Source organism: Cyanistes caeruleus, chromosome 11, assembly GCF_971803275.1.
Source record: "Cyanistes caeruleus chromosome 11, bCyaCae1.hap1.1, whole genome shotgun sequence".
In the NCBI taxonomy this organism is placed as follows: Eukaryota; Metazoa; Chordata; class Aves; order Passeriformes; family Paridae; genus Cyanistes; species Cyanistes caeruleus.
In genome coordinates, this window is record NC_141711.1 from 11,445,987 (window position 1) to 11,465,554 (window position 19,568).

The 19,568-nt window shown below is 39.5% G+C and overlaps 1 protein-coding gene across 4 annotated transcripts in view; it reads left to right on the forward strand.

Annotated features, from left to right (window-relative positions):
- The window catches only part of EEFSEC (eukaryotic elongation factor, selenocysteine-tRNA specific), a 126,494-nt gene that overhangs the window by 77,194 nt on the left and 29,732 nt on the right, over positions 1-19,568 (forward strand). For all 4 annotated transcript variants that reach the window (XM_086845737.1, XM_086845734.1, XM_086845735.1 and 1 more), the window contains exon 6: positions 8,818-8,974. In XM_086845737.1, coding sequence (XP_086701863.1) covers positions 8,818-8,974 — 157 coding nt within the window. The remainder of the gene's footprint in view (positions 1-8,817; positions 8,975-19,568) is intronic.

Sequence of the window (19,568 nt, forward strand, 5' to 3'; positions counted from 1 at the left end):
TGAAGGGATGAGACCAGTACTGTGCTGATTACCTTTGCTCTGGGAGGCAGTAGGTTAGTATAGGAGAACTAGAGTATTCCTGTCTGGAAAGATTCCTGGGTAGTGGATCATTTATAAAAAACATTGTTCCTTTTTCACTTTTCCAGATATCTGTAATACCAGAATTTGTTTCAGAGTTGTGCATATGGACTGTTTTCAAAGTATGTGTGACAGAAATACTCTTCCTTAAATTTTCTGTTGCGTGGTTTCATGGTGCTGCCATGAATGAAGGTAATTAAATTTTACCACCTTGGATAGTTAGACACTTCTATCTATTTTATTTCTAGGCACAGGATGTTTCATTATCTTACTAGAGCTAATGTTGCATCTACTATTTTCCTACAGTGAAAAGTGCCAGGGGCATAGCAAGTCAAGCCCTGCATCAGCCAGGTAATGGTGCTTTCTGGGTGACTGAGGTGGGGTGTGCAGACTGATAGGGGCACAATGTGAGTGACAAGGCCAAACTGTGAAATCTGATTGAGGGCTGCCTGCACGCACCAGCAGTGACCTGGGCTGTCTGCAGAACCCTCTGTGACTCTAGCTGGGAGAAGTGGTGGATGTCACTCCATCATCTACTGTAAACATGCAGACGCCACAATTACTATTTTTCCTGCTTTGATGTCTGAACATGAGTTTGTTTGGTTCTGCTTGGCTGCTGATGGTATGCTAAATACAGTAATAATACAGAGATGAAGGCAATCAGGTGAATAAAAGTGCACAGCTCATTCACTAGTTAAAATGCACTGTTCAGTGGGAATATAAAAGATGTATTTATTTATTGGCTCTTGTTTAGTTTTTGAGTAAAAGAGTCTGAGAAGCTTAGCTGGGAGAAGGGAAGGCTTACTGCCCATTAAACAGAAATACCATTTCTGCTAAACAGTGCTGAGAGATGGATGGTAATGTTTCCTGACATTTCCTAACTCAGCATATGGATTAACACATTAGAATAAATTTGTCATGAAAGTGTACCAGGTAAGTTGCAGAATCTGCCTTCTTACCCATAGGAGAAAAAAAGTTTTGTTCACTCACCAGCAAAAGAATGGCTTACTCCACATGACTGGGTAGTAGAATTTTTGCAAGGTTTGAGTAACACCTATGGTTATTATTTATATTATTAAATTCGAAATGCAGACATGCTTTTGAGTCTTGCAAGTGTGTGGACAGCTGGTCTTGATTTTTCTGAGGTTGTGTAATAGTCACCTGTGGGGGAATCAGTTTGTCAGCAAGACGACCAATACACCATTTTATTTATTGGATACAAAAATGAATTAAGAATGTTGCTTAGGTTGCAAAATCAGGAACTTGAAAGTTAGGAAATACCAGATTTACAGTTGCGTATGCAACATTAATTCTGTTCCCCTGTGCCTCTGCCCTGTGCACTTAATAAGGCAAGGTTCCTCTGAAATTTTTTTGGATATGGTCATGTTAAGACTCTATCATGGGGTATATCAAAGAGGAACAGGGATAAGGTTGTATGGACATCTGGCATTTCTTAACTTCTTAAGTGCCCAATTCTGCAACTTACCTTTATATTAAACCTAAGTTATTTAATTTCCTAGGTATTTTTAAAGTCGAAAGATAAAGTAAAACTAAACCTCCATATTGCTGAAGCAAAGACATCCCTTTACTGTTCACCTTCACTGGGGCTGCAGTTACAAACATCCAACAGTGTAGCACAGGCTTGTGTTGCTTGATAGCACAGACCTTGTTAGCCACATGGCAGAAGGAAGCTGTTACCCAATAGAGGAGGTGACTTTGGGCAGCAGATCCACACACTGGAGTTAGAGATCCTCAGGGGAGGGGACAGATTCAGGGTATTTGTATGTCTATGCTATATCTTGAGAGGAGAATGTAAGTCTGTCAGAGTCAGCTCTCTCTTCTTCCTCAGCATCAGTTGCTTCAGGCAGCTCTTTCCAGGCCTGTCCTGTCCTTTTTGCCTCCTTCCTGCACCCCCCTGCCCTCCTCTAGTTATTTGTGTGCAGTTTCCTTTAGAAAGAAATTTAACTTAGTTGCTATAGCTGACCTCCTGCTATGTGCTAGGTCTATGCAATGTTCCAAATTAAACTTGCCACGTCTCACTGATGTCTCCTTTTTGGATATTTAGGATTTAAGAAACTGAGATCACCACAGTTAAAATGCTTCAAAATAGATAAGAAATTGCCTGTGTGTTTTTAAGTCATGGAGGTACCACCAGTGTCCTCCAGGAAGAGAAGCTGTCTTCAGCTTGACAGTCCTTTCTGTGTCATGCTTACAAAGCCAGGTTAAGAGCTGTACGTGACATCTTGTCTACAGAACAAGCCTTGTTGGTTTTTATCTTGGATAATAAAGATCACAGGGTTTTTAACTCGTGTAGTAAGCCAGGGCTGGCTGGTCTGGAGATGGATGGTGTAGGATATAGTAACGGTCTTGAGCCTCCTCTTTTCCTTATCTGTTGATGTTGATTTTCCCACATAATGGGAGTGCAGCATAGATTAATGAAAAATGAAATCATGACATGAACCAGTTTCTTCTCACTTGGTAAAACTAATGTTTTCATTCGGATCATGACAGGAATTCAGTGCCTGGGATTCAACACTTGTAAGCTTTAAACAGAGATGAAGGAAACTTGCATTATAAAGATGCATGATGAATGAATAGTACCCTGTTGGAACCCTGTATGTGCCTGGAGAATGCTGTTGGGGAGATGTAGGGATTTTACAACCTAAAGCAGTCTGGTTGTCTCTCACTCATTGTCCTGTCTCAGCACTTCTTTTCTTTGCTGCCATGCAAGGTCTTACCAGGCTCTAGTGGTGGCACAATGCTCAGCAAAGAGAAGGGAATTTTATGGCTCCTTATTAAATATTCCCAAACTCCGTTGTCCCTTTACTCAGAAAAGCAGAGAAAGGAAAATGGTTTTTGGATATAAGAAGCATAGGCTGGTGAAAGATGAGTCAAACATCTGGAAACCAAGTTAATGGATACGTGGAGATGTTAGTGTGATGGCTTCCATTAAAACAGCAGTAATGAAACGTGAAGCTGAAGGCTTCTAGTGCTGGAGGGAGTTGCAGAAAGAAAAGTCTTTATGCTGCTGTAAGTAAGCTCTTGAGGAAAAGCTGTGATTGACCAAATCACTCTTTCTTTGTACCAAGTTGTTCAGCTAGTTCTCAGTAACCAGCTATAAGCTCGAAGTCTTTGTACAGTCAGAAAAGCTGGACACTTGATTATTGGTGCAATCCTCTCAATTCCTTTCTCCTTCACCCTTTTTGTGGCCTCATGTACCATCATTTTCTCAATGCATGAAACTTTGTTTTAAAAAAACAGAAATGGGAATATTTTTGAGGCTGCAAATTCCTGACACAGAAATGGAAAGTGCTTGAAACTGTTTTCTAGAAATAAGTGAGCTGTCACTGATCATGATGAAGATGTCTCAAGCGTACTTTTTCTGAAGTACAAAAAGTAATAAAAATGCTTTGTATTTTCAGTGTTAGTCACAGGTTCTTTTTGTTCTTTTTCCTCTCCAGTTGTTTTTCTGCTTTAGTTTCAATGAACCTTTTATCAGTTGGCTAAGAATAGTACTTCGGCTGTTAAAATTCATTTTTTTTTACTCATGTAATTTTTTATTAAATCAGAAAAGGCTATTCCTTCTCTTTCTCTGTATCTTTTCTGGTATTTCATATTTATTACTTTTACTTTCTCTGTCTTAAACCTTTCCTTATTTCCCTCTCATACTGGCACCACTTTATTTCCTCTTGCGTGTTTCTGTTCTGATCCACATTTTTTTTTCCTGCAGATACTTTAAGAGATGAGGGTTCTTTGCTCTCAAAATGTGTGTGATGGATTGTTGGAGAGGGTGTTCAGATAACAGTAATTTCTAAATTATCCTAAAAAGGAGGATTGTTTAACAGGCTGGACAGTATAACTTGCTGTCCTGCTCAAAGGGGCATCCTGGAGTTGTTTTTCCTTGGAATTAATATTACGGTTTGCACTGAATTCCAGCACATAACGTGAACTGTGGTTTTGCAAACAGTCTAAGGCAGGGTAAGTACTGAAGAGATGAGGAGTGCAAGTTGGTTATTTTTTTATGTGAACTTCTTGGTTTTAGCACAAGGGTTATGTGCCAGAGGTGCACATACTTCACCTACGGTTATAAAGCACTGTTTACTTCTTTTTGTGCAAACACAAAAGCCAAGTGGGAAGGGATATTTCATAAACTCAGTGCTATTGTGTCCTCTGGTCTAAGCCATAAAACAAGAGTAACAGAGATGTTCCCTTTGAACTTGAAATCCTTTTCTAAGCTGATGATCTAACCTAAGTGAGAGGGGGAGACTATACCAGCCAGAAAACTTCTCTTCTGGGTATTTTTCCCATCCTGCCCCTTTTCTTTTTAAATGTCCTTAAGTGAGTTTGATGCTGCACCTCTGCCCATAAATTTAAAAAAATATTATCGTAATGTAGGTCAGTGAACTGAAACGCCACTGTACACCATGGGGGATTAAAGTCAGAGAGGCAGCCCTCTCCCACTCCTACTAGGTCATATGACAATATAAACAAGAAATGCAAGGAGCCTTCAGCTTTTTCTTGCCCTAATCCTTTGTTTATGCAGCACTTAAACTGACTTTTGGGGTCGTCTCTGTCTGGCATTAAAGCCCTAAAGCTTTTTGAAGTTTCCATGAAGTTAATAAAATTAGTCTGTCCTCATTGCTAGGCCCCTTGCTGCTGCTTCAGAGCAGACTGCATATCCCTTACTGCCTTTGTGGCATTTGGCTTTGTGAGTTCATAATATTTTATACTGAAAAAAAGAGTGTTTGAGAGAAAAGCAGAAAGCTCTCCCGAAAGGCTGTTCAGCTAATAGGCAAAGTGATTGCCATTGTAGATGTTCTGAGAACTCAAAGGGGATTAACTTAAAATCCTACGATTGGAGGTAAATTGCTGGTAAAGTAATTGGAAGTGTTGAGTTTCAGTTAGGGAGAACAACATGCATTTCTTTTCCTTTTTACAAAGCAAAGCTAAACCAAAAATATAATTTCTTTTATTTTTTTCTAATACACTCTTAAAGTTGAGAAAATGAGCTTTCCTTCATTGCAATTCTCTGCTTCATTCATTTATTTTAATGCAAAGACTGATCCAGTTATCTTAGTTCCTGTTAGGACAGGCATTCTCTAGTTATTTTGTCTTTGTCAGGAATAAATTGATGATGGCCTCACTGGAGGGCGTGGATGGCGCAGGATGGGGTGTGTAGAATTTAGTGAGCGAGACAGAAACTTTGGGTCATAGAGGTTTTATTCCAAACAGAAGGTCAGGCAAGTCAGTGATCACTTATTATCTCAGCACCACTGAAGTGGTTTTGTTTCTAATGGCCTGTAGAGATGCCCAAGGAATCATGGTAATACCTACAGAACATATTGATTGGTTAAAGGAGGGATTTTTTATTTTTTTTTTAATGAGTTAAGAACTAGCTGGATGGCTGGGTCCAGGGGGTGGTGGTGAAAGGTGCTGCATCCAGCTGGGGGCCAGTCACCAGTGGTGCTCCTCAGGGGTCTGTGCTGGGGCCAGTTCTGTTCAATATTTTTATTAATGACATGGATGAGGGAATTGAGTCTTTCAGTAGTAAATTTGCAGATGACACTAAGCTGGGAGTGTGTGTCGATCTGTTGGAAGATAGGAGGGCTCTGCAGAGGCCTGGAATGGTTGGATGGATGGGCAGAGTCCAATAAAATGAAATTTTGCAAGTCCATTATTTGTGGCCAAAATTTGCATTTTGGCCACAAAATAATCAATAACCCCCTGCAGTGCTACAGGCTGGGGTCAGTGTGGCTGGACAGTGCCCAGGCAGAAAGGGACCTGGGGGTGCTGGTGACAGCTGACTGAACATGAGCCACCAGTGTGCCCTGGGGGCCAAGAAAGCCAATGGCTCCTGGCCTGGATCAGGAACAGTGTGGCCAGCAGGAGCAGGGAGGTTCTTCCCCTGTACTCAGCACTGGTGAGGGCACACCTGGAGTGCTGTGTCCAGTTCTGGCCCCTCAGTTTGGGAAGGACATTGAGACGCTTGAGCACATCCAGAGGAGACAACGAGGCTGGTGAGGGGCTGGGAACACAAACCCTGTGAGGAACGGCTGAGGGAGCTGGGGTTGTTTAGCCTGGAGAAAAGGAGACTTGGAGGTGATGTTATCAATTTCTACAACCTCCTGAAAGGCGTTGGTAGTCAGGTGGGGGTCGGTCTCTTTCTCCAGGCAGCAGCTGACAGAATGAGAAGACACAGTCTTAAACTGCACCAAGGGAAATATAGGTTGGATATTAGAAAAAAGGTTTTTTAAGGGAAGAGGGTGTTGGAGTCACCATCCCTGGATGTATTTAAAAAAAGACTGGAGGTGGCACTTGGTGCTGTGGTTTAGTTGAGGTGGTGTTAGAGCATGGGTTGGACTCATTCTTAGAGGTGTCTTCCAACCTGGTGATTCTGTGACTATAAGAGTGGAAAAAACAGTGCAGCTGGAGCCCTTGGTTCCTCTCCTATATTGAATGTACGAGAGCAAGACCCTAAAATGCACCTTTCTTAATAAAAGATAAGGGTTTTTTTTTTAATTCAAAGGTTGTATGTGAGTGTGGCATAACTAAATGCTGATAGATTTTGTTTCTTTTCTAATACTCAGAGGTTATAATTTCTGGTTTACTCTAAGGTACTTGATGCCTGTAACACTTATTCACAGAAATCACTGGAGTTTTTTCTGACACCCTTGATGGGGAGGCTCTAAACTGAACCATGCTAGCCTAGTATGATTGCTCATCCTGTAATTCCATTTTTAATTAAATTAAAGATAACTTTGAAGTGCTCTTGGAAAAATAAAAGATGTTTCCAAGGATGTTGGCCTTTAAAGTTGGCTTCCTGTGCCATTTGAGGGATAACCGCAAAAATAATAGATATATTAGAGATCCTTCCCGGAGCATATTGTAGCATCTGTATTTCAAACACAGGGGAAAGAAACACTAGCCAGCAGTGGACAAGAGGCAGAACAGTTTTGAAATTCTTGTTTTAGGAATAAAAGATCTATAGGATGAAATAATATTTTAATTTCTCTAGCCAGTGCAACTGGAAAAAAATTTAGATTTTGAAAATGAAAATGCTATTTCAGGTTGGTATTAACAACTTCTTTTTTTCTTCTAGTCTTCTGTTTCAGACCCAAAGAAAGGCAAGTGTGACTGAGAGCTTATCTCCCCCCCCCCCACCTCCACCTATTATCAGGGCCTCTAGGAAAAGACATTATTCAGTTTTACATTTAAGCCAAAATGTTGCTGAGCAGTGGTGCTGCCATCAATGGTTCACAAGCTATTTTGAAGCAGTGGGAGAGGACAGACACAAAGAAACCCCATAAAAGTGTCCTTTTGGGGAAAGATGAGGAGTTCAGGCAGTGAATGTTTTTGAGGCATCTGAGTGTTTCTGCCTACAGCCTTGGCTGGTCCCAGAGCAGAGTTCCCTGTCCTGTTGTCATCTCCATGTGACAGAAGCAAGAAGGGCTGTAGATATTTCTCACCCTGCATCTGGTCTGGGAAAGGGAGAGGTCCTGCCAGTGCTCTCTGATACTGCACAGCCCTTTCAAGACTGTTTATGGCTAGGCAAGTAAGATCTGTTTAAAATAAAACAAAAATGAAATTTCTGGTACTAGGTTTACTACCATACTGAGATTGGCATTAAAATGGAGGTATATATATGTAACAAAATAATAACAGTCCTAGGGATTTGAGTCTGTATATACATTATAGTTTATAGGGGGAGGCTTCAGGGAAGGACAGTTGCTTAATAAACTGGCAATACTTTAAGTCATCAGTATTTTGAGTTCATTTAAACTGAGTAAAGGGGAATGTTCAGAACTGATTGCAATTCTTTACTGTTCTCAGTCACTTTGATCCTTTCAACCCTTAGGTGTAGCTAAAAATGGCTCCTGAGATATGAAGAAGAGCTGCAACTTTCACCAAAAAAATAATCTTGGAAATATTTAAGTAATATCCCCATATTTATTCTGATAAATAAATGTTCTTTCTGTGTCTACAAGGTAGAGTAACTGCAGGCGTTGGCTGTACAAGGATATTCACACCTACAGGATTAGGCTCACTTGACTGCACCTTATACTTTATAATGCCTAAGGGAGGGTTGTTTATCTTGCCTTACCCACCAACCTCACTTCCTCTTGTTCCTGATAGCTTAATTAAGAATTTAACTTGGAATGGTTCTTCCCACTGGGTTGCAAACCTTGAAATTAAAATTTGATACAGTGGTCATAAGGCTCTTGGTTTAACAAATCAATATGTATGTGAAGGTGAGTATTTAAAAGGCTCTATTTAGAAACTCTATCATTTCTTTGGAAGTGTAGCTGTTGGAGTGCAGGTCTGGAGCTAAGACAAAGAATGTTTATGTAGGTGAAAATGTACCTAGCTGTAGAATGAAAAATGGAATGAAATTTTTGTCAGCATAGGTACTTTAGTGACTTTCATGGGGAGTTTTCAAAGCAGAAAAAAGATTTCAATTAACTGATCTTTACAGCATGTTCTGATATAGGTTTTATTCTTCCTGTATTTTGATAAGGGAGATAGAAGCAGAAATGTGTTAGTTCATAAAATCTTCTATGGTTTTAGAATTGCCTTAAACTCAGCAGTTTAGATGACTCACCCAGAGTTTTGCTTATTTGGGCATAAATGGTTTATCAAAGGTGGAGTGGTAGAAGTTGCCAAACTTTGCATGTAACATGGATAATTTTTTGTCACTTTAGCTTGTAGAGTTATGAATCCCTTTTTTTTTTTTTTTTGCAGGTGATGGATGATTACAGTGTGATTGGTCGTTCATTGTTTAAAAAGGAAACAAACATCCAGATTTTTGTGGGTCTGAAAGTGAAACTGTCTACAGGAGAAGATGGAATAATAGATGGTGGTTTTGGACAAAGTGGTAAATTTAAAATCCGCATTCCAGGTAGGTGCTTAACAGTTAACAAATACTAATCTGTGTCAAGTGTAGAGGATCTTTCCATATTGCAAGGCAAAGTGCTACCTTTGTGCTACAGATAATCTCCTGAAGTTCTGAAATAAGCTCATACCCAGTTGGAGCAGGGATCTGGTGGGGACTGTACCTCTTCTAATTACATGATGGTGGCTGTGACTTGCAGTGTGAGACCAAATGGCCTGAAGCCACATCCCCTGTGTCAACAGTCTCAAAATGACTTCTTGCTAAGTGGCAGTAACACAGAAATCATGCTGTGGCCAGAGAGGTTTGTGGTAATCTCTCCTCTCTTAATGTATGTATGATTTGCACCAGAGCCCTTCTAAACAAATAAAAGAGAGCAAACCTGCAATCATTTTACCTGTAGCTACTTATTAAATATAGTATATTGGATGCAAGTTCCTTAAATTGGCTCTGTTCTGCATGTTATTACCTAACTTGCCTTCAAGCAAAAACTGCTTGATAAATGGGGTTTTGGACATCTTGAGAGTTTTTTTATTGCTTGTGTCTCCTGTTTTTATAATATTATATATGACTGTATTTTTCATCCTTGGTGAATTACAGGAAGGATTTATGCCTCCTTAGGTTAGAGCATGGGAAATGATGGATGCTAGAATTTATAAGTGTCATTTACTACGGGCTTTTTTTCCTCCTCCTTTTAAGGCAGGAGAGCAGTTCTGAGCCTTTTCAAAAGGCTGAAATAGGTGTTGCATTTAACTCAGATTGCAGGATAAGATTTTAAGGATATCAGACAGTACTTTTGTATTTCTGTTTTGTCTTCAGCTTGTTTGTCATTGGTTAATCTCCCGCCCTCTTAGGGAGATGAGTAAGATTACTTCTGTTGAACAAGTGGAGAAAAGAAATCATAATTTTCTATGGCAGCAAACAGTCAACATAGCAATTGATCTTCAGAGAAAGGTGAAGTTTCCTGATTCCTTGCAGAAGATGGACTATCTTTCAATTTAATTTAGAGTGTGATGCAACTGCTCTAATTTTGACCCTTTTTGCAAGTTTCCTTTCTTCTTCCTGTTACAGGATAAGAATTTCTGACTATATAAAATATCTCATGTGTTCTGTCCTAGACTGTACTTACAGTTTTGCCACCAAATACTAGATTTTGCAAATAGGTCTGAGAGCCTAATTAGCAAGCACACTTCACATTTAAAGAAAAAGGTTGCACCAGATACATGTTTGCTTTTAGTTTTCTGGTATAGAAAGGATTTTGGGGATTCAGTGAGGTACCTTTAGGTAGGTGATGAAATGATGCATAGATGGCCTTTGAGCTTAAATGCTGAAAATCAAGATGGTGTCTTGCATAAAAATGTAGTTACGTAATGTTCTTAGTAACTTTTCTCCTGGAGGCAAAAATCTGATGAACAAAAAGAACAGAACAATGGTATTTATGTTGCTATTTCTACATTTTTGTATGGAGGAAATGGTTCTTCCTGGGACAGAGAGAAGCCTTATAAAGAGTCTTTGGCACCCTTGTGGATTTAAGCAGGAACTGTAATTGTGAACCAGCAGTTACATTAAGAAAATTGTATATAGATTTAGATAATGGCATTTTTCTCTGTCTGTTGAGTTAGTGGGAAGAAGTGATACCTTTCACCAAGGTGTTCATTATCTGATCTTGCTTACACTCATCAGATGTTTAACAGCAGACCTTGAAACAGAGGACCCTTTATGGTTTGTTCTTTCAATTAGAAGAATATGTAGCAGAATGCTAGAATTTAATACCTCTCTAAGGTAGGCAGAATCATACAACTTAGTTTGCTTTGCTTTAGTCTGGGTCAAACTTGGGTGCTCTTGTTGTCTGGAAAGAAAAGGCAGTTAAATTAAGTCAGGTTGAGGGTATCAAGGAATGGGAAAGAAGCACAGAATTTGAAAAAGCCTAAAAACCTGTCTCTTTAAGAGTTCCACGGATTTGTGTGTAGGGGGAGGGCCATTGCTGTGATACTGCTTGAGTCAACTGCAGTTCACATTCCTTTGTTAGATCAGTGTTGCTTTTTTAATGTGTCTGCATCCTGTTTGTGGGTTGGGGTTTTTTTTTAATTCAACTGGTCAGACTTCTCTCTCCCTTACCCCATCCCATTCTTCATCCTTGCCTCCTCTCATACAGTCTCTTACATATTTTTTGGGGTAGACCTTTATTTAAATTTTTCAAAAGTTATTTTTCTGTGTTTCCTTCAGAAGTGTGTCAGGGAGTGGGAGGGAAGGGAAGGAAATGTCCAGGCTGAAAACTGCCTTGTACTGCCTCAGTCTGGCAATCCATCAGTCTTCTCTTATTTAAAACCAGCCAACCTCTAGAACTGAGTTAGCTTGCTCAGCTAGTTGACCTGATGATTGCTGGTGGCTGGTTTTACAAACAAATCTCTCCATGGCAGTAATATTCAAGGAGATGTGTCAGAGGCTTTTGTCCTGACTACTAAAGGTAGTAATAGACCATGTCTTAGGGTGCTGCATGGTCCTGCTGGAACCAACACCTGCCCACATGAGCAAGTGTTGGGCTCCCCAAGTGTTCTTCCATACTCACTTGAAAATGGCTTGTGTTTGCTATAGATCAGCCTGGGGAACATTGTCTTATGTCATCTGTGGGCTGAAACTTGACAGACCACAACTGGGAATGGCAGAATGTGCATTTGTTTCTTACTCTGGCACTGCTTGTGTGCAGCAATAAGTCAGATACTTCTCTCTGCTCTTCTGCTTTGTGAGATGGGGATAATTACTGTCCATTCTGGAAAAAAACCAAAATAATGAAATTCTTGATTTAGATTTATTCCAGGCTTAGACCATTAATATTTCTTGAAAAGACGTAATTATCTTTATTTAGAGTACAAAAAGCACATCTAGAGTACAGCATGCAATTGGAAGTTCCTCAATTGCTGAAAGATGTCAGTAGTTTGGAAGAAATTCAGGGAAGAGCAGCAAGAATGCTGGAGAGACTGAAGGGATTGATTTATGAGGGAAAGAAGATGAAAAGAAATGCATGAAACTCAGCTAAATGATGTCTAAGTGGGAGATATGATTATCCACAAGCATTTGAAGAACATAACAGAGCAGAATCCCTAAGGGTGGTCCAAGGAGGTGGAAGCAAAGCTTAATAACATGAAATAAAGCAAAGTGTAACTTGACTATTGATATATGTTATTTAGCAGAGATGTCTTGCACTTCCAGATTATCTTTGCAGAGGAAGATTATGTATTCCAATTTGCCAATACTCATGTAGTTTGCTTGGATGTTTGCTAGTGCAGGGTAAAACAGGTGAGCAGTAGGGTGGTGGGTGGAAGTGCAATTTATTTTTCTCTCACTTCTGATTTTGTGTCCAGGCATGCTTTTATTGCTTGAATGACAAGGTATAACCTACTTTCTAGAGTGTTTTCAGCAGCATCTAAATTTTTTTTTAAAAAGTATTTGCTGGCAGATATGCTGTTCTGTAGGGCTCAGTTGTGGAGCTGCTTGTGCTGTAACTGAAGGCAAAGTTTCAGGGTCTGTTAATTGACAGGATGACTCCTTTCCAGACTAGTTGCATGATCAAATGCATAAAAAGGGGGACATAATCTCTAAACTCACAAGAGAGTTTTGCATAGTTTAACAAGCTGCTTAAAAAGCAAATGGGATTTGAAAGGCAATTTAAACTACACTGCTTTTAAAGTTATGCTTTGTGTGGGTGAGGGAGTGAGCTACTGATGGAGCACTGCTTGCTGAGGTGGGTGATACGTGGCAGCTGTTTTAGTTGTAAATGGAACACTGTATAGGGTAAATGAGTGAAAAGTATTGTTCAAGAACAAGTTTGGGGAGGCAGGAACTGTATGTTTAAGTGTCTTATTCTAAAGAAGATAAAGGCTAACAATGAGAGTCTTTGGAAAAATGCTTATTTCAACATACCTTGCACCAAGGAATGTTGTGCTGGTTGATAAGACATTTAGAGGAAAGTTCAGCAAATCATTTGAATAACCTAGTGGATTTTATTTAACTGTCTCTCACCCAAGAACTGACCCTGTAAAACTGTGCTTGTTTGCAAAATCATGATTTCTTACTGTGTGTCTTGACATCTTCTAAAAGATTGACTTTAGACATGCCCATTTCTTTGGTTTTGGCTCATTGCATTTGTCTTGTGCTGGATTATTGTAAAACGTAGCAACTTTTTTAATCTAATTGGAGCATGTGTGATATCTCAGGCATGGTTCACTTTCTTTTCTGCCTTTCTGTCTAATTTCTAGTGAAGTGTTCATCCTTTCTGAGGCACTGCAATGTGTTTGACTGCCATTCTCCTCTTTTTGACTAAAAATTGCTGCACATGACTTAGTTAAGAGTTACCTTATTTCTTAATGCGAAGGAAGCAGTGCATATCTAACACTCCTAAGAGCTGAACGCATTTCTGAATTGAGCAAATTTAAATGTAATAAAAGACACTTTTCATAAGAAGAGATAAAAATGAGAATATTGGAGTACAAACTTCTCTGTTCTTTTTAGCCATACAGGATAGCAGGAGTTTTAAGTTTCTTAAAACAGGTGAAAAAAAACTGGTTTATGTCTTTTGTTGCCAGTAACTTTTTGCCTTGTGCTTGAGAGAACAAGTCCATTTCACTGTTTCCACTGCTTGTCATGGTAAGAGGGATTGAGCAAGCCATAAAAGTCTGTTCTGAAGTAACAGCACAGATCTTCTCCCTAGCCCAGGACACAGTACCTCTGGGATCCTGCAGTGCTGGTATGACTGACATAAAGTGGTCAGAATTCAGCAGTGTCTTATTCTTGAGAGTTTCTTGTATTCTCACATGTGAAATTAAGTGTAGAAATGTAGAATGTGTTTCCCCCTTGCATATTCTGGATTTGGTGCATCTTTGGTGTTTTTATATTTTGCCAGTTTTTCATTGGATGAGATCCTACACTGGCTTGTAAAGTCCTTAATGATGTAGTGGGAGAGTTATGATGTAAGAGCTGTACTACTATGTATGATTTCAATTCCAGTTAAAAACTGAGGGTTTAAAAGTGGAATTCAATTTTTTTTCAGTATTTTTTAGCATTCCACTTAAACAAGGAAGTTGACTAGAGGTTAAATAGCATGAGGGAAATTAAAGTTATGTGGAGATTGGAAAATTAAACAGTAAAATAATGTGTATCACATTGTCTTCTGTAACCTCCTCCTTAAGAGCCAACTTTATTGTATTCTTTTTTGATATTTGATTTACTTTTTTTCATTACTATTCAAGGCATATGTCTCTTTGTTCAGGTAGGTCTTAACACACCAATGTAGCTGGCATTTGTGGAATATTACTTTCAAGGGTTTGGGTTTTCTTAATTGTAGGAGACAAGCTTTAAATAGTTGAATGTAGATAAATGTCATATTCCCAACTGTGTGGTTTGGAGGGCACTCCTTACTGACATCAGTAGGAATGGGGCAGTCTAAACCTTTTCATTGCAATGAGAATAATTAAACAACCTGTCACTAAGCAGCATACTTTTTTTGTGGGAGATCTTGACATTTGTAATTCTTTGCTTGTGTTGCATTAGAATAGGATAATCTTCTCTTAGGCAAAATGGAATTTAGGCACATTTAATGTCCTTGTTTTCCCATCCTGGCTTCTGTTTTAATAAATGAAAATAAAAAATTGTTGGCTGCAAGGGTCTGGTGGGTTGCCATCCTTGTCAGTATCAGGTGAGGCTGAGCAGGATTTCAGTCAAGAGGAAAAACAAAAGCCCAAGGGCAAAGAAATCTGTGTAGCTGTGTTTTATTTAAAAGCTGGAGATTAGCTCTGCTTGTTCTTTCACAGTCTCTTTTCCCCTACCCTCTAAACCAAACAAAACCTAAAATCCTTAAGGGGTACTTCAGGCATAAATCTCCTTCTCTCCTTTTTGCGAAAGTTGGCTGGTGTAGTATGGACAGAGGCTGGAAGTGGATTGTTGCCAGGGAGGCATCACTTCCTTGTATGATCCCCTCTTGAGCAGATTAAACAGCAGTGATGTGGACCTGGTGACCACATAGGAACTAGGAATTTGTACTGCATTTACACAAAAAGGTTGACCTGAAGGAATCAAGTCTACCTTTTCAGTGTGAGCCCATATTGACCTTTGAAGCTGAATAACGAGATTTATTGACATTAAAGTGTTCTTGTGGAACCACAGTCAAAATTTGTGTATGTTCCTTCTGAATGAAAATAGAAGTCAAGGAAATGTTAAGTTACTAACTGCCTGTCTGCCTCATTCGTGATAGGATTGGGAGATCCTGGTCCTGTTTGCAATGACAGAATTGCAGGATGGAACCTCTGAACTGAGAGCTTTGAAGGGGGAATGTGTTGATTGTAAGATGGGTTTCACAAGCAGCAGGTCATTGCACACTAGAGCAGATGCTCTAGTGTTCCCAGGGGAGGTTATGACTCTTCTTTGGATTTAAAATTTCCATTGGAGTGTCTGTCCAGCAGATTTTTTCCTGGGATCAAGCAGACATGGATTATGGAATTATCAGGCATCAGGTGATGTTAACACCATTTGAGTATGTCTGCAAGAAAAGAGTCCAGCTCCTGTGTAAACCCTTGTGTTTGTACAATATGGGCTCCACAGCAATCCTCCAGGTCATTGAAAAGAGTGAGGGAGCCTTTTATTTCACTGCCACTCACCCTTTCTGCTCTTGTGCAAGAGGAGCTTAATGGAGGTGTCATTAGTGCAACAGGAGGAACACTGGTGGTTCTGCACCATGTGATGGAACTGCAGTGTTTCTTTCCTACAGACCTCATCACACCAGTGATCATCACACTCCCCTTGAGGTCAGGGCTGTTGAATTGCCTTCAGGAAGAACTCCTATTGCTCTGACCAATCCTGCCATGGCAGTAAAGAGCAGTGTGTACTGAACCCTTTTTGCTCCCCTGAGTAGCAAAGCACTTCACAAGTGTGAGCTCAGCCCCAAAGCAAACTGAGCTTTCACTCTGGGCTTTGCTCCCTGTTGGGTTTGTGTTAAGTTCATTTCTATCCAACTCAGCAGAGCATGTTTTTCTGAGCTTACTGTTTGCATGTGGGGGGCAGTAAGGATGTAGGTGCTGCCTCAATCTGTAAAGATGATTGCCTTGAAAAGACAAGGTGGTGAAGAAGTTAAGCATTTAGAACTTCAGATATAAAAAAGAATATCTTAATTAGCTCTCCATTGTGAGATGCATTATGATACCAGGTCTAATTAAGTGATTGCATTCCCCACACTGACACACACAAGAAAGACTTTGCTGGTTTTGGTGATGCTTTGTAATTTACCTGTTGTCCTGTACTGAAGTATTTTTTTCTCCTCAGTGAGTAACCAACTCCTTTATTTTTTGCCTTTCACTGGACTCCTGCTGTAAATATGAAATTAATTATTTGTGCTATTTATGGGAAAAAAATCCTATTAATAAAAAAACAATTCCATCAGATGGGATTTGTTTGACTATCTTAACTTATATAGATTCTACCATTTGATAAAGGAAAAAAAAACCACAAATCCACAACCAAAAGAAAGACCACTTAGTAATCACTTGCATACGTTTTCTTTTCTTAATATTTGTTTCCAGGCTCCTCTGAGCCTCCCTTCACTTTGACTAAGGGAGTGCTAATGCTCTCGCCTCCCTCCTCTTTGCTTCTGTTTTTTATTCATCTGCTGCTGCATCCCCTGCCCATCTTTCTTGGTCTCTGAAGTTGGATGCCACTAACAGCTTGGTTTGTCCTCAAATATTTCCACCAGCATTTTCAGGCTTATGTAGGGATGTGCAAGGTAAAGGTGATGTTTTCTGACCTGGGAGTGTTCTAGTTCTGCTATATTGTGAGTTCTTGAAAGGAAGAGCAGAAGGGAAAATCTAGTCTAGCTCTGTGCCTGAAATTTCCCTCTGCAAATGGAGACTGTTGGGAATTGAGCTGCCAAAACAGTCTGCTCCAAGTCCATTCTAATTAAGCTTCCTTTTTTGCCTCCAAGAACAGCAATTGCTCTACTAGTTATCCTGAAGTTAAGTTTCAAATCCCTGTTGCAAAATAGAAAGATGGTATAATAGAATTTATTTATCTTAATTTCAAGATAAAATCGGGATCTGATAGTATGGGAAGAGCTTGGGAGATGACTGTAGGTTTTTACAAGTATTTTTGAAACTGAACAGTTGTTGTTTCCATTGGCAGTGACATAGGTAGTCAGCTGTCCAAAGTACTCATGATAGTAAGCCCACAAAGAATGATTTTCCTTTTATTAAAAGAAAAAAAAAAATCTGTAAAGATTGTTTCTTTACTTAGATAAACTCAGGTCATATATAAGATTCTTCTAAGCCACAATAGCTAGATACATAAATTAAACAAACTGAGATTTGCACTCAGTTGCATGTTTTTAGGATCTGGGATTTCAAAAGAGGTGCACTTATCTTGAGATTTGTGGTAAAACTGAGAGCTGGAAATGCTGCTGTGTATAATAACCTTACTTCTGTGTAGAGTCTCTTGTGGTCGTAAGTCTTTCCAGTTAATCCAGGCTTTGTTATTTTGGGGGAATGTAGTTATTGTGGAAAGTTGCATTCCCTGGGAGAAAATAAGCATCTTGCACATTTAGGGCTGTTGCTTTGCTGAATTTTGAATAATTATAACAGCAGCTGTAAGCTCTTGGAGCCTATTGCCCAGTCCAGCTCTCTGGCAGGGCATGTCTGCAGTGGATGTGGCCAAACAGGCTTCTCCATTTGCCTGTATTTGTTCTGTGCTTGTATTTGCCATCACTTCACCATTAACTTACTTTTAATTTCCAAATTATCTAATACCTTTTTGGCTCCACGCTGCTGTTATGTAAGCTGCCCGTCAGTGAGTCTTGCTTCACGTGCTTAGGAAATCCTTTGTTCAATGGGGCTCCTTTACTGAAGGTTACCTTTTTGAAGAAAAAAGGAGGAAAAAATCCATCATGTTGGGTGGGAGGCAAAATTAAATACTCAAAATGAGTAACTGAATGAGTTTATTTCCCATATAAAATCCTACCCTGTTTTGCATATGTGATGGTTCCATAAACACACAACTACAGAATAGAACCATATTCAGGTTTTAAGATTTTGCTACATTTTTATTTTGGATATTTTTCATTTTAAGTCACTACAGTCACTACAAACCAAATATCCTCTTCCTTACAGACCAAATTCTTCATTTAATTTTGTCTTCACTGGGTTTATGCTGCTGAAGTTGCAGACAATTTGGATTAGAACGTGGCGTGGTACAGCAGGAATGCCCTTACTTTCATGAAATAGTACAGAAGTTTAGTGTACCACACATCCTGCAAACAAGAGCAGGATGCATGTGCTACCTTCTGTCTGTTTTTTGTTGGTGTCCTTTTCAGGTGTTTCATTTTGCAAATTCAGTACGCGCTTGCTGTAATTTCAAATGTGAAAACATTTTTTTTCTAGAAAAAGAATATAACTTTTTCTTTCTCAAATACTTGCCCTTTGCAAGTTTGGGATGCTTCAGTGAGTGCCTTGGAAAAATGTGCAGAAAGAATAAAATACAGTTTCTTCTGAGGAGTTACAAAATGTCATAAAAATTTGTTGGTTTACTGCTGCTCAGTGAAGTGAAAAAGGAAGGGCCTTTTTTCCTGCTGAGGACTTAGCTGATGTCAGTGCAGCTAAATACGAGGGATTCAGGTAACCAAACTGCCCAAATATGGTACTTTTTAAAGTGATGCTTAAATTCTCCGAAAAACAGTGCAGGGGATATACACAATTACTTCTTTCAATGTTTATGGTGGAATTTTACTTTGAAGGGTTACATTTTTGGTGAAATACTCTGTAGACAGGTGGACCAAGGGTTTCAGGATGAGGTCAGTAGGAACTTGCTCTGTCCTATTTGTAGTGGGCAGCTTTCTCCAAGAGCCCCCTTGTTTACGTAGAGAAAGGAAGTGGAAGCCATGAATCCAAATTTTGTGTTCCCAGGTCTGTAGTTTATCTATGCAATACCAAAGAAGGAATTATTTCTTTCATCTTTATTTCTGCTTTTTTGTGTGCAAAATGAGATACTGGTTTTTGGATGTTACAGTTCTCACTCACAGCTTTGCAGTATTTGGGTGGAAAATACTTAGGTTACAAGCCTTTACATAACTTTGATCTTCTCAAGTCTCCACAAGGGTCACTCATGCATTCAGGTTGCCCCCTCACCATGAAATTTCTCTCCCTTTCTGTAAACTGTTTGTGCTCGTTTACTTGATTTTGATCGTTCATCCCCTGGGCCTTTCACCTTCCCTTTCCACCAGTGTTTGTTCTGATAGCTTTTTGAAGTCTGAGTAAAAACATACACCACAGGGGCTTCCTGGAGGCATAGAGCTTTGTGGTTTGCAAATTGTAGAGTATTTGAAGTATTGACTCACAACAGTGGCCAGTTCGCAGGGTATGAGAACTGTTGTGTGACAAGGACGTTAACCTTGAGAGCTTGATCCATGTTTTGAGTTTGGGGACAAGAAAAAATAGTTATTCTTAATAGTGTGCATTGATTTCAAGGAAGTGTGTGTAAAGCAGTCTTTGGTTGTGTTTTCACAAAGGGATTTGAGTGTTTAATAAAGAATAGGAAATAACTGGAGCTTCAATAGACCTTTCTTCATAGGGGG